General features: G+C 42.5%; 1 protein-coding gene across 5 annotated transcripts in view; it reads right to left on the reverse strand.

Moving 5' to 3' along the window:
* The window catches only part of herc1 (HECT and RLD domain containing E3 ubiquitin protein ligase family member 1), a 110927-nt gene that overhangs the window by 34595 nt on the left and 62253 nt on the right, over positions 1-14079 (reverse strand). For 4 of the 5 annotated variants that reach the window (XM_049473670.1, XM_049473669.1, XM_049473671.1 and 1 more), the window contains exons 40-47: positions 13472-13632; positions 12435-12551; positions 11117-11324; positions 6655-6776; positions 5213-5445; positions 2701-2969; positions 1587-1639; positions 519-719 (exon numbers count right to left, since the gene is read on the reverse strand). In XM_049473670.1, coding sequence (XP_049329627.1) covers positions 519-719; positions 1587-1639; positions 2701-2969; positions 5213-5445; positions 6655-6776; positions 11117-11324; positions 12435-12551; positions 13472-13632 — 1364 coding nt within the window. The remainder of the gene's footprint in view (positions 1-518; positions 720-1586; positions 1640-2700; positions 2970-5212; positions 5446-6654; positions 6777-11116; positions 11325-12434; positions 12552-13471; positions 13633-14079) is intronic. The other variant, XM_049473668.1, reaches the window with a different exon arrangement.

Genomic DNA, 14079 nt, shown 5'->3' on the forward strand with positions numbered 1-14079 from the left:
TGCTGAACTCATCAAGAGTTAATTACTTGAATTTCTTGTCTCTTAATGTAAAGTTTGAGAGCATCAGTTAAAGTAAAGTAGTGAAGAGGTAGAGTTACAGGTATACAGTGAATAGTGAATATTTGAGTAATGTTCGAATCCAGATTATGAGAAGAAACAACTACTCAACTAAATAAAGAAAAAAAATACTTTAAGAAGAAATGAAGATCAGACAAACCAAAAGTCAATTTTAAGGTCCTTTAAGAAAATGTCCTGAAGTGCAGTCGCAAAAAAAAAGACTATCAAAAACTTTATAATAATGGAACTGGCACTCATCAGGACTCCAGCCCACCACTCCAGAAACCACAAGTTAACAAACAGCTCCCCATAACATTGAATGAGAAACCTTTGGTGGGTAGTGCGAGTGGTGGTGATATGCTGTGGTGAAATGATGGTGCGAGGCTGTAGGCGTGAGGTGACAGTGCGAGGGTGATGGTGCGAGGGTGATGGTGCGAGGCTGTAGGCGTGGGTGATGTTACCGATCTGCAGCAGAGTCTCCTCCATGCTGTTGGTGGCGGTAACCATGGCGACGGAAGCACCGAGCGGGTCGGTGTCGGGGAAATGAACCGCCTCCGGAACCAGCCGACGCTCACTAAGACCCAGCGGCGCAGACAGCAGCTCAAACTCCTCCTCCCCCGTCAGACGCTCTGATTCGTCCACATCCAGCATGTCCCAGTCCTCTGTAACACACACACACACACACACACACACAGTGAAACAAACACTGTAACACAAACAGCAACACCCATCACATTCTGTAACAAACACGCAAACACTAACACTAAAACTCTACACTGTAACACAACACAAACTGTAACACACTATACACTATAGGGCTGCGTGATATTGGGAAAAAATTGCATTGCAAATATACAGCAATATTAAACACTGCAGTGCGCATGACATAACCATCCCCGCCCCCACCCACACACTGTCTCGCATCCGGACCAATCAAGAGCTGAGTCAGAGCCGAGCTCTCAAAACTCGAGGAAAACAGTAAAACTACAGTAATCATCTCTTTAATCAGCATTTAAATGCTTTTTAAAAGGTAAATAAGAGCATTTGTTTTTCTGGGATTAAAAGTGTGAATTCAGCTGTAACTGGAAATATCTGCGCTGCTAAACTGTGCTGGACTGAGGAGCACAGCTTTCCACACGTGCTCACGTTTACAAGCACGTGCCCAACCATGTGGATGGAGGCCATGCGGTTACCTCATGCTTCTCAGGCAGCAGCAGCCTGTCCCTCACACAGACACAGAGACAGCGCTGTGTATCTTCTTCTTGTGTCAAGAATCAAAACATAAAACATTACAACATGACGACGTGTTTGATTTAACTGCCTTAAGTGACATCACACTTCCTGCAATGTGCACATCACCATGACGATGCTTAAACGATATATCGTGTAACCCTACACCATACACTGTAACACAAACAGTAACACTCACACAGTAATACACACTGTATCCCACACTGTAACAAACACTAACACTAAAACTCTACACTGTAACACACTGCAGATCATACCCATAGAGAAATGTTCTTTACCTTCATACACACTGTCCTGTTTACCCAGCAGATCTGGAGCCTGACCTTTATACCTGAAACACAGGACAGGTAAAAACCATCACACTTTTTAACCAATACATTTTCATGATTTTTCTTTTCATGCTTTCACAGCATATTTTTATGAACATACGATTTACTACATACGATACTACCCTGCAATACCCTACACTACCCTATATTCTGTATACTCTCTGTACTTCCTATACAACCATATACTATCCTATATTACCCTGCACTTCCCTATACTAACCTATACTACCCTATACTACCCTACACTACCCTATATTACCCTGCAATACCCTACACTACCCTATATTACCCTGCACTACCCTACACTACCCTATACTATCCCATACTACCCTACACTATCCTATACTACCCTGCAATACCCTACACTAGCCTATACTATCCCATACTACCCTATACTACCCTGCAATACCCTACACTACCCTACACTACCCTATACTATCCCATACTACCCTACACTATCCTATACTACCCTATACTATCCCATACTACCCTACACTACCCTACACTACCCTATACTATCCCATACTACCCTACACTACCCTACACTACCCTATACTATCCCATACTACCCTACACTACCCTACACTACCCTATACTATCCCATACTACCCTACACTACCCTACACTACTACTATACTTTTTTAATAATAATAAAATGTGTCAGATCCTGAGAGCTCCAGTGTGTAGAGCTAAATTACTGAATTAACTCTGAGCTGATTGATGTATTTGTAGCTCAAAATACTGTAGATTTTCTCCATCAATAAACGGAAACACAAAAGATTTGTAGGCCAAATTTCCATGATTTTCCAGAACTTTCTGTGTATTTTTATTGTTCCAAAACTTAACCAGACCTGGAAATGAACGGAATTAATGCTATTTTCAAATTCCATGACTTTTCCAGGTTTTTAATGACCGTATAAACCCTGTGAGGAGAATCAGCTTATCTTTACAGGCGTGAACATTTCCTCTCGGCCTGTAGGCAGAGCCTCGTTATAATTGTGTGGCATTAAAATTCTTTATCAATAAATAATCTGCAGTTTAATAGAGGGAGGAGATGCTGCACCTCTCTGGAAGAGCTGCTTTGGTTTTGGTCTTCAGGTTGAGGTATTTCTCTCTGCAGCTTCCGCACAGCAGGTAATACGGGTTCCCGCTGCCGCACTCGCCGCCGAACCAGCCGTCCACGTACGAGCCGTTGCTACGGTAACCCTGCCGGTTAGCACTGCGGCCGCAGCCGGGATGACTCTTCTTCATGTGCTGATTAAAGCTGGACACGTTCGCCTCACACAGCTCACACACCACCACCTCCTCACGATCCTCAGACTCACACACGTGCTGAGGAGACAATACAATATTATACATCACATCAGATGAAGAAATAAAGCAATAAAAAAAGCAGCAGCTAAGCACTGTGTTAGCATGCTAATGCTAAAAAGCGTGCAGTAAAAGAATAAAAGACACCATGCAGAGCATGCATGCAGACCCTGTTCTCTCGTGGGATCAAGATTAATGTTATTAGTGTGCAGAATAAAGTGTGTGAAGAGGTGTGAATATCATTATTTATATTTTATTATTATTATAACTGTAGTGTGAACACCAAAGCAAAGTCTCCATACGCAGTGTTTGTGTGTGTGTGTGTGTATTAAGGGTTAATACAGTGAGTAGTAGAGCTGCAGTGTGTGTGTGTGTTAAGGGTTAATGCAGTGATTAGTAGAGCTGCAGTGTGTGTGTGTTAAGGGTTAATACAGTGATTAGTAGAGCTGCAGTGTGTGTGTGTGTGTATTAAGGGTTAATACAGTGAGTAGTAGAGCTGCAGTGTGTGTGTGTGTGTGTGTATCGAGGGTTAATACAGTGAGTAGTAGAGCTGCAGTGTGTGTGTGTGTATCGAGGGTTAATACAGTGAGTAGTAGAGCTGCAGTGTGTGTGTGTGTGTGTGTGTGTATCGAGGGTTAATACAGTGAGTAGTAGAGCTGCAGTGTGTGTGTGTATTAAGGGTTAATGCAGTGAGTAGTAGAGCTGCAGTGTGTGTGTGTGTGTATATTAAGGGTTAATGTAGTGAGTAGTAGAGCTGCAGTGTGTGTGTGTTAAGGGTTAATGCAGTGATTAGTAGAGCTGCAGTGTGTGTGTGTGTGTATATTAAGGGTTAATGTAGTGAGTAGTAGAGCTGCAGTGTGTGTGTGTGTGTATATTAAGGGTTAATGTAGTGAGTAGTAGAGCTGCAGTGTGTGTGTGTTAAGGGTTAATGCAGTGATTAGTAGAGCTGCAGTGTGTGTGTGTGTATTAAGGGTTAATGCAGTGAGTAGTAGAGCTGCAGTGTGTGTGTGTGTGTGTATATTAAGGGTTAATGTAGTGAGTAGTAGAGCTGCAGTGTGTGTGTGTTAAGGGTTAATGCAGTGATTAGTAGAGCTGCAGTGTGTGTGTGTATTAAGGGTTAATACAGTGAGTAGTAGAGCTGCAGTGTGTGTGTGTGTATCGAGGGTTAATACAGTGAGTAGTAGAGCTGCAGTGTGTGTGTGTGTATCGAGGGTTAATACAGTGAGTAGTAGAGCTGCAGTGTGTGTGTGTGTGTGTATTAAGGGTTAATGCAGAGAGTAGTAGAGCTGCAGTGTGTGTGTGTGTATTAAGGGTTAATGCAGTGAGTAGTAGAGCTGCAGTGTGTGTGTGTGTGTATATTAAGGGTTAATGTAGTGAGTAGTAGAGCTGCAGTGTGTGTGTTAAGGGTTAATGCAGTGATTAGTAGAGCTGCAGTGTGTGTGTATTAAGGGTTAATACAGTGAGTAGTAGAGCTGCAGTGTGTGTGTGTGTGTGTGTGTGTATCGAGGGTTAATACAGTGAGTAGTAGAGCTGCAGTGTGTGTGTGTATCGAGGGTTAATACAGTGAGTAGTAGAGCTGCAGTGTGTGTGTGTGTTAAGGGTTAATGCAGTGATTAGTAGAGCTGCAGTGTGTGTGTGTGTGTGTGTGTATTAAGGGTTAATACAGTGAGTAGTAGAGCTGCAGTGTGTGTGTGTGTGTATCGAGGGTTAATACAGTGAGTAGTAGAGCTGCAGTGTGTGTGTGTGTGTATTAAGGGTTAATGCAGTGAGTAGTAGAGCTGCAGTGTGTGTGTGTATTAAGGGTTAATACAGTGAGTAGTAGAGCTGCAGTGTGTGTGTGTGTGTGTATCGAGGGTTAATACAGTGAGTAGTAGAGCTGCAGTGTGTGTGTGTGTGTGTATTAAGGGTTAATACAGTGAGTAGTAGAGCTGCAGTGTGTGTGTGTGTGTGTGTATCGAGGGTTAATACAGTGATTAGTAGAGCTGCAGTGTGTGTGTGTGTGTGTGTGTGTGTTAAGGGTTAATGCAGTGAGTAGTAGAGCTGCAGTGTGTGTGTGTGTGTGTATCGAGGGTTAATACAGTGAGTAGTAGAGCTGCAGTGTGTGTGTGTGTTAAGGGTTAATGCAGTGAGTAGTAGAGCTGCAGTGTGTGTGTGTGTGTATCGAGGGTTAATACAGTGAGTAGTAGAGCTGCAGTGTGTGTGTGTGTGTGTGTGTGTGTGTTAAGGGTTAATGCAGTGAGTAGTAGAGCTGCAGTCACACACACCCATGTTGGCCAGTCCAGTACCTCCGGGATCCACATCCCGAGGATGTCTGAGTCGGAGGCGAGCTCCTGGGTGAACATGGCCTCCATGGCCTCCTGGTCCAGCTCCAGCTCCAGCTCCTCGTCCAGGTTAAAGTCGTACAGACCGCCCAGCGAGCCGGGGTCCTGCTGCCCCAGCCCCGGACCCTCCCTCCTCACCTGAGAGCGGTGAGCCTGCACCGAGCGGTACAGACCAGCTACACACACACACACACACACACACACACAGATACACACAAACAAGTTTATTTTAGCCATCTATAGATGTCAGCTGTGCACTGTGCAGCTTCATTTAGGGCGTGTCAATGTGTCTTTGCTGTTGTAACGACGGGAAAAGTACACCTTGTACTTTTTCAAAGTTGTCCATTGAGCTCACATGTGCAATGCTAAATTATCACAACTGTCGTAAATTGAAGAGATTTGGGGGATGTAAATGTGGGTGCCCACTACTGGCCATTTTTGGTATTCCTGCCGATATTACTCAGTGGAGTTCTAGAGAACTGGATAGTATTGCCGTTGCTCTTTTGCTCGCTAGACAGAGAATTCTTATTACCTGGAAGTCTTGAGCCCCTCTTTCTCATTCCCTCTGCGCCTCGAGAAGATCAAGTTCAGTTTAAGAGGCTCTGTAAAATTTTTATAGGTGCTGGTCACCTTTTTTAGACTCTAAAAAAGTCCCTTTCACAACTTCCAGTGGATGACCTGTTGATTTTTTTTTCTTCATGGGTTTTTTCTGTATTTTATTTATTAGTATTATTATTATTATTATTATTATTATTACTGTTTATTTTTTTTGTTGTTGATGTGTTGGCATCATCTTCACTCTGTCTGCAGCATTATTTCTATTTTTGTGCTTTTGATGGTGTTTGTAAAAAAATAATTAAATGCAATAAAGAGAATTAAAAAAAAAAATAAAAAATTAATAAAAAAAAAAACGCTTTTCAATTTTAATCAATTTTTTCCCCAATACTAAAACTACAGATGACAAAGAAATGGTTAAAAACAAGTTTTTAATTATTTTGTTTTTACAGTTATTTTAAATTTCCCCTTTGTGGTTAAAGTGCAACCAGAAACAAGCAAAAAGAAAAAATAATACTGTAAAAATCTTTCAACATAGTTTTAGCTACTGACACAATGCACGCTCAAACTTAAATAAACACGCCCCAAAAAACAAATAAACAAATAGAAATAATTAAATGGTGCTCTTTTTGATAAAAGTGACAGAAGAGAAAACAAGTACAGTTTAATATGCTATTAGGTAAAGACCACCTTTTCCACATTGGACTCGACTTGCAAAAGAAAGCTTTTAAATATATGCCAGTGTTGTATAAAATTTACTACACACTCAACGTTCACACTCAGAACAAAGAGGAATAAATCACGTTATATGATATATACTGTAGCTTTACCTGCACGAGCCAGTAAAGTACGCGCTGCAAGGTCAAACCGATGCTTTCTATTGGCTGCAGAGCGCCCTCTGGGGGCGTGGCCAGTGGAAGCGGAGGCGGAGTCTTGATCTAGTGCTTCAGGGCTGAAGAAAGAAAGATTATATTATATATTATATAATATACAGTACTGTGCAAAAGTTTTAGGCATCAGTGCAAAATAGTTAAAAGCTCATTATCTTGGCAATACTGAATAAAACTGATTTGTTGAATAAAACTAACATTAGAAATAGAGCTGCAACTAATGATTATTTTGGTAGTTGACTGGTTTCTGTTTCAATGTGGAAAGTTCTGATATTTAGAGAGTATATATATATATATATATACAGTGAGTCCAAGAAGTATTTGATCCCTTGCTGATTTCCTTGGTTTGCCCACTAATAAAGACACTATCCTTCTGCACTTTTAATGGTAGATATATTCTAACATGGAGAGACAGAATATCAAGACAAAAATCCAGAATATCATTTTAAAGAATATATTTTAATTAATTTGTATTTCAATGAGGAAAATAAGTATTTGATCCCTCTTGCCAAACACACTCAATACTTAGTGGCAAAGCCTTTGTTTGCGAGCACAGCGGTGAGACATTTGTTGTAGTTAACCACAAGTTTAGCACACACACCAGGGGGAATTTTGGTCCACTCTTCTTTGCAGATCCTCTCTAAATCATGAAGGTTGGTGGGCTGTCGCTTGGCAACTCTGACCTTCAGCTCCCTCCATAGATTTTCGATCGGATTGAGGTCTGGCGACTGGCTGGGCCACTCCATGACCTTAATGTGATTTTTCTTGAGCCAATCCTTTGTTGCCTTTGCTGTATGTTTAGGGTCGTTATCATGTTGGAAGACCCAACCACGGCCCATTTTCAGATCCCTGGCAGAGGGGAGGAGGTTGTCCCTCAGGATTGTGCGGTACATGGCTCCATCCATCTTCCCAGTGATGCGGTGAAGTACCCCTGTACCCTTGGCAGAGAAACACCCCCAAAACATTATGCTTCCACCTCCATGCTTGACGGTGGGCACAGTGTTCTTGGGGTCATAGGCAGCATTTTTCTTCCTCCACACATGGCGGGTGGAGTTGAGGCCAAAAAGTTCAATTTTGGTCTCGTCTGACCACAAAACCTTCTCCCAATAACTTGGTTCATCTTTCAAATGATCATTGGCATACTTGAGGCGCGCCTCCACATGTGCTCTCTTCAGCAGGGGTACCTTTCGGGCACTGCAGGATGTGAATCCATTGTTGCGCAAAGTGTTGCCAATTGTTTCCTTGCAAACTGTGGTCCCAGCTGCCTTCAGGTCATTTGCTAACTCCTGCCGAGTGGTTGCAAGACGATTTCTGACCGTTCTCAGCATCATTGCCACCCCACGAGGCCGAGGTCTGTTGATTGTCATGTTATACTCTTTAAACTTTCTGATAATTGCACCAATAGTTGTTACTTTCACATCCAACACCTTACTAATCCTTTTGTAGCCCATTCCAGCTTTGTGAAGGTCAACAATTCTGACTCTGAGGTCCTGTGACAGCTCTTTGGTTTTACCCATGTTGGAGACTTGAAATCTGTGTGATCTGTCTGATTCTGTGGACAGGTGTTTTTCACACAAGTGATTAGTGAGAACAGGTGGCTTCAGGTCAGGTAACAAGTTGATTGGGAGTGTCTAACTGGTCTGTAAAAGCCAGAACTGCTAATGAATACTAAGGGATCAAATACTTATTTCACTCCATGAAATACAAATCAATTAATATATATTCCTTAGATTTCTTTTCTGGATTTTCTTTTTAATATTCTGTCTCTCCATGTAAGAATATATCTACCATTAAAAGTATAGAATGATCATGTCTTTATTAGTGGGCCAACGAAGAAAATCAGCACGGGATCAAATACTTCTTGGACTCACTGTATATATATATATATATATATGAGAAATCTGGAACCACCAAACTTGGTTTCTCACGCTAGCTCAGAAGATCGCTCTCACAGGAACAACTTTCTCCACAATGAGAAATACTTGTAATATTATAAATATTCTATATTTATGTTAACGAACATCTAATCATCATGTTCTACTGTGATCTGATTTTCCTACAAGCATAAACTCTATTACTTCTGAGATAAATGCTTTTAAACTGTGTTTAGGTGCCTGAAACGTTTGCACAGTGCTGTATATTATATATATTATGTATATAATATATATAATATACATATACACATTCTTTCTCAGCCAACCTCACTACTGCTAAAGCTGAATTTTATCACAATAAATTCTGCTCTCTCACAGACTCCCGGAAACTATTTGCTACTTTTAAATCACTACTCAACCCTCCGCCTCCTCCTCCTCCGGCTACATGCCTTACGGCTGAAACACTTGCATCATTCTTTACTGGCAAAGTGGCGGCCATCAGCAACCAGTTTACTGATGCACAATGTAGCAGTCCTACTACATCCTCTACTGCCCGGTGTCCCTCCACCGAAGGCGTTGCTTTCTCCTCGTTCACTCCTCTCACTGAGAACGAGACACTGGCTCTCCTAACACGTAGCCGTCCTACTACGTGTCCGCTTGACCCAATTCCTTCAAACCTACTGCAAACTATCGCACCTGCAATCATTCCGGCTATCACTCACACGATCAATGCCTCTTTAACTTCTGGTGTATTCCCCACTGCTTTCAAACAAGCACATGTGACACCACTGCTTAAAAAGCCTTCTCTCAACCCCGCCCAGGTTGATAACTACAGACCGGTCTCACTACTACCCTTTCTCTCTAAAACACTAGAAAGAGCAGCTCTAAATCAGGTCTCTGGCTTCCTCTCCCAGAATGACCTTCTGGACCAGAACCGATCTGGGTTCAAAAAAGGACACTCTACCGAGACGGCTCTGTTGTCTGTGACTGAAGCGTTGAAAACTGCCAGAGCTGCAGGTCAGTCCTCAGTGCTCATTCTGCTGGACCTCTCGGCCGCATTTGACACAGTCAACCATGACTTCCTCCTAACTATACTCTCGAACATGGGGATCGCAGACAATGTGCTGTCATGGTTCAGATCATACCTCACTGGGCGCTCGTTCAAGGTGTCGTGGCAAGGACAGCTGTCCTCAGCCCGCTCCTTATCCACTGGGGTTCCCCAAGGTTCGGTACTGGGACCCCTTCTCTTCTCCATATACACCACCTCTCTTGGTCAGGTTATCCGCTCACACGGATTTTCCTACCATTGCTTTGCTGATGACACCCAGCTATACCTGTCGTTCTCACCTGAAGATCACTCAATCTCTGCACGGATATCGTCGTGTCTCTCTGACATATCCTCATGGATGAGGGAGCATCACCTTCAATTAAATCTCTCAAAGACTGAACTTCTGGTTCAGCAAAACCATCTTTTCAACACAACTTCTCTATAAGCATCGACTCTCTCTCTCTCTCACCGACAAAGGTTGCTAGGAACCTGGGTGTTCTGGTTGATGACCAACTCTCCTTCACGCACCATGTGGCCTCAGTTGCTCGGTCCTGCCGCTTTGCGCTCTATAACATCCGAAAAATTAGACCGTTCTTGACGCAACAGGCCACCCAACTCCTGGTGCAAGCGGTCGTCATCTCACGCCTCGACTACTGCAATGCCCTGCTAACTGGCCTCCCGGCCTGTGTAGTAAAACCACTCCAGATGATCCAGAACGCAGCAGCACGTCTGGTCTTCAACCAGCCAAAACGGGCACATGTCACCCCGCTGCTCATTGAGCTCCATTGGCTACCAGTTGATGCTCGCATCAAATTCAAAACTCTTACAATCGCCTACAAGGTGATACAGAACATCTCCTTCCTACCTGCACTCGCTCCTGAAGGCTTACGCTACCTCCCGGCCGCTGCGCTCCTCCAGTGAACGTCGCCTCGCTTTGCCAAACAAACATTCACACAAAGCAATCCAGACTGTTCTCATACAGAGTTCCCCAATGGTGGAACAAACTACCTTCCACTACCAGATCAGGAGAATCTCTCGCTATCTTTAATAAACTCCTGAAGACAGAGCTCTTCAAAGAGCACTTACTCTCCTAACACCTCTAACTAACTACCTTCTACTACCAGATCAGGAGAATCTCTCACTATCTTTAATAAACTCCTGAAGACAGAGCTCTTCAAAGAGCTCTTACTCTCCTAACACCTCTAACACACTAACTACTTCTAACCTCATTTCCTTCTTCCCCTCCTTCACTCCTCTATCCTATTATTCCCCTTTGTCCTCCTTTTATCCCTATCCAAAGATGTTTTTCCTTTAAACTTATTTTACATTGTACTTGACTATTGTAAGTCACTTTGGACAAAAGCGTCTGCCAAATGTAATGTAATGTAATGTAATGTAATATATTATTGTCATTTTTAAATGTTTCCAGTAAAAGCTCTAATCTGATTGGTTGTTTTAAGTCTGTGGTGAGTGCAGTCACCTCTCGCTAAACCCCTCCTCCATCTCGGGGGCGTCGGCGTTGGGGATGTCTCCAGGTGAGCGCAGGTAACCGCTCTTTCCTCCAGAAGCTCCGGAGCAGGAGTCAGGACCTCCGGAGTGCGGCTCCTCCGAATCTTCAGTACCAGGATGTTCAATCATCCACATCGCCAGAACTGTGATGTTCTGAGCATCAGCCTCGCCACGAGCACCTGAACACACACACACACACACACATTATATACACACACACACATATTAAACACACACACACACTTTAAAATACTTTAATTTAACCAAAATTCATCAGTGTTCCTTATGTATAATTGAGTTGAGTATAATAGGCATGAAGACAGCTGCTAACTCCGGCTAGCACTGCTGGAGCAACATTAGCATTAGCCACTAACTGTGCTAAGCACTAACTCTTTCTCAGTGCAGAGTTGAGTATTATCGACCTGTAAGAGTATTATCAACCCTTTCTAACACTGCTGGAGCAGTATTAGCATTAGCTGCTACGTGCGCTAAGAACTAGGATGAACCATTAGCTAATATTGCCCTGCCTTACTGCAACACTCAAGGTTCCTCAGTGTAGCGCTGTCAGGCTAGCGCTAGCGGTTAGCTGCTATTGCTAATGCTGCTGCACCCAGCTTTAGTGTAAATCTGTAAATCTAAGCTTACTGTGAATAAATGTCAGGGCTTAAGTCACCCAAGTAAACCCAACGTTTTCATGAGAAAAATCTGTGTAGATAACTAAGTTAGCTAGCTAACTTAGCTTAGCTTTACAGTTCTCGCCACCCAGCAGAGAGACCTGCTGATTTATAACATGGCGACACCCCTGTTTCTTAATAATGTGCCTTATAATCCAGTGTGCTGGAGGCTGGTAACTCTGATGAACTTATCCTGCACAACAGAGGAAAACCTTGCTCTTCCTTTCCTGGAGCGGTCCTGATGAGTGCCAGTTTTATCATCATAACGTTGTTGATGTTCTTCATTGTAATTTTTAAATACTTTATTTAGTTGAGTAGTTGTACTCAAATATTCACTATTCACTGTATACCTGTAACTCTACCTCTTCACTACTTTACTTTAACTGATGCTCTCAAACTTTAACATTAAGAGACAAGAAATTCAAGTAATTAACTCTTGATGAGTTCAGCACAGCTGTTAACTGAAAGCCTGAATTCCAGGTGACTCTACCTCATAAAACTGACTGAGAAAATCCAGCAGAGATGTTCAAAACTGATCTAAACAAGAAGAATGTAAAATATAAAAGATATTCTGGTTTGTTGAACATGTTTAATGTGTTTAATGTGTTAAAATACCTGTAGCTTCTAGAGCTTTCATGATCTGTCTGAGGGAGAAGCCCATCTCCAGCAGGGGCACGGCGATGGCGGGGGGAGGAGGAGACGTGGAGAGGCGGCTGGTCGGGTCTGAAAGAGCTGAAAACAGTGAAATATAAACTGTAAAGAGTGTAATCTCTGATTTTACAGAACATGCATTTTAAACTAACATGTTAAAAACATTTCTTTTAGATATGGAAGCGCTGTTAGAACATCACACCAGTTTCTCTCCTCCAGAGAACACAAACTACCTAAATCTGCTTTCAAAGCTGTGAAAAGTATCTCCATTCATTACTCTGCAGGTAGAAGTATATTTTAGATACTAGAGTTTAATAAAATACTTCTGTAGAAGTTGTAGAAGAATCAACTCAAGCTTTTTACTCTTTAAGTAAAAGTGTTTAAAAAGTACTGGATTCAAAACTACTTAAAGTATAAAAGTAAAAGTAATGTAAGGGTAAAAAATAAAGCCATTAAGAACAAAAGCTTAGGCCACGCCCACAGAGTCCTATACTGCACTACCTGGAGACTGAAGCAGCATTAGCATTAGCCGCTAACTGTGCTAAGTGCTAGCTCTTTGGACGTCAAGAAGTGAGAATTATCGGCCTGTAGCCCGCTGTTAATCCTGGATAGCACTGCTGGAGGAGCATTAGCATCTAACTGCGCTAAGTGCTAGCTCTTTCGCCGCTAATGCTCCAGCCTTAGTGCTGGAGAAATCTTGAAATTTATGCTTACTATAAATAAACAGAAGCGCTTTATTCACCTGAATAAACCCAAATAAATCTGTGTAGATTAACATCCATTGTTTTTTTTTTTATTCCAGTTTCGTTTACTTAGCTTAGCTAAATTTTACAGGTGAATTTACCTGCTAAATTAGAAAGGAAATATGGCAGAACACCCCTGTTCCTTACTAGTGTCGCATAAAATGCGATTTATAACCCAGTGCACCTTATAGTGCAAAAAATACTGTAGTAACTCGACACCTCTGCAGATACTGGGTTTTAAGGGTTTATCAGGTATACCGGTTCTGTTGTTGGTTCTGTTGGGCTGAGACTCGGGGGAGGTGAGGCTCTGTCTGCGCCCGTGTTCGTCTGATGGTGAGGTGGGCAGAGACGCCACCGGGGGGGTCTGGGCACGGCGAGCGGGCAGCAGCGTGGTGGTGGGGTAACTGCTGAACATCTGCCTGCTCATTTAAATACACACACACACACACACACACACACAAAGGTTATGTTATTTCTATAACACAGTTGGGCTAATGTAGTGTTGGGAGTCTTGCCCAAGGGCTCTTATTGGTCTAGAGCAGCGTCCCGTCACCCTGAATAGGAATTGAACCCCAGTCTCCCCAGTGTCATCTGCTGGTGTTGATCCACTGTGTTTTATTATCAAGTCTAAAATCAGTGCAGGTTTGTTTTCCCACAAAATCTTACAGCACTTCATATCTTACAGCTTCCCTCTGCTGAAAACAACTTTTTTTTAGAGATGTGGATTTCATTTTCCAGCAGGACTTGGCACACTGCCCACACTGCTCCAAAAAAACAATTGGTCTTATATAATATTTTAATGTTTTTAAAAACACTGATGTTAGTTTTCATTGGCTGTAAGCTTTATACTCATCAACAATAAAAAA

The sequence above is a fragment of the Astyanax mexicanus genome, unplaced genomic scaffold (assembly GCF_023375975.1).
Source record: "Astyanax mexicanus isolate ESR-SI-001 unplaced genomic scaffold, AstMex3_surface scaffold_43, whole genome shotgun sequence".
Lineage (NCBI taxonomy): Eukaryota > Metazoa > Chordata > Actinopteri > Characiformes > Acestrorhamphidae > Astyanax > Astyanax mexicanus.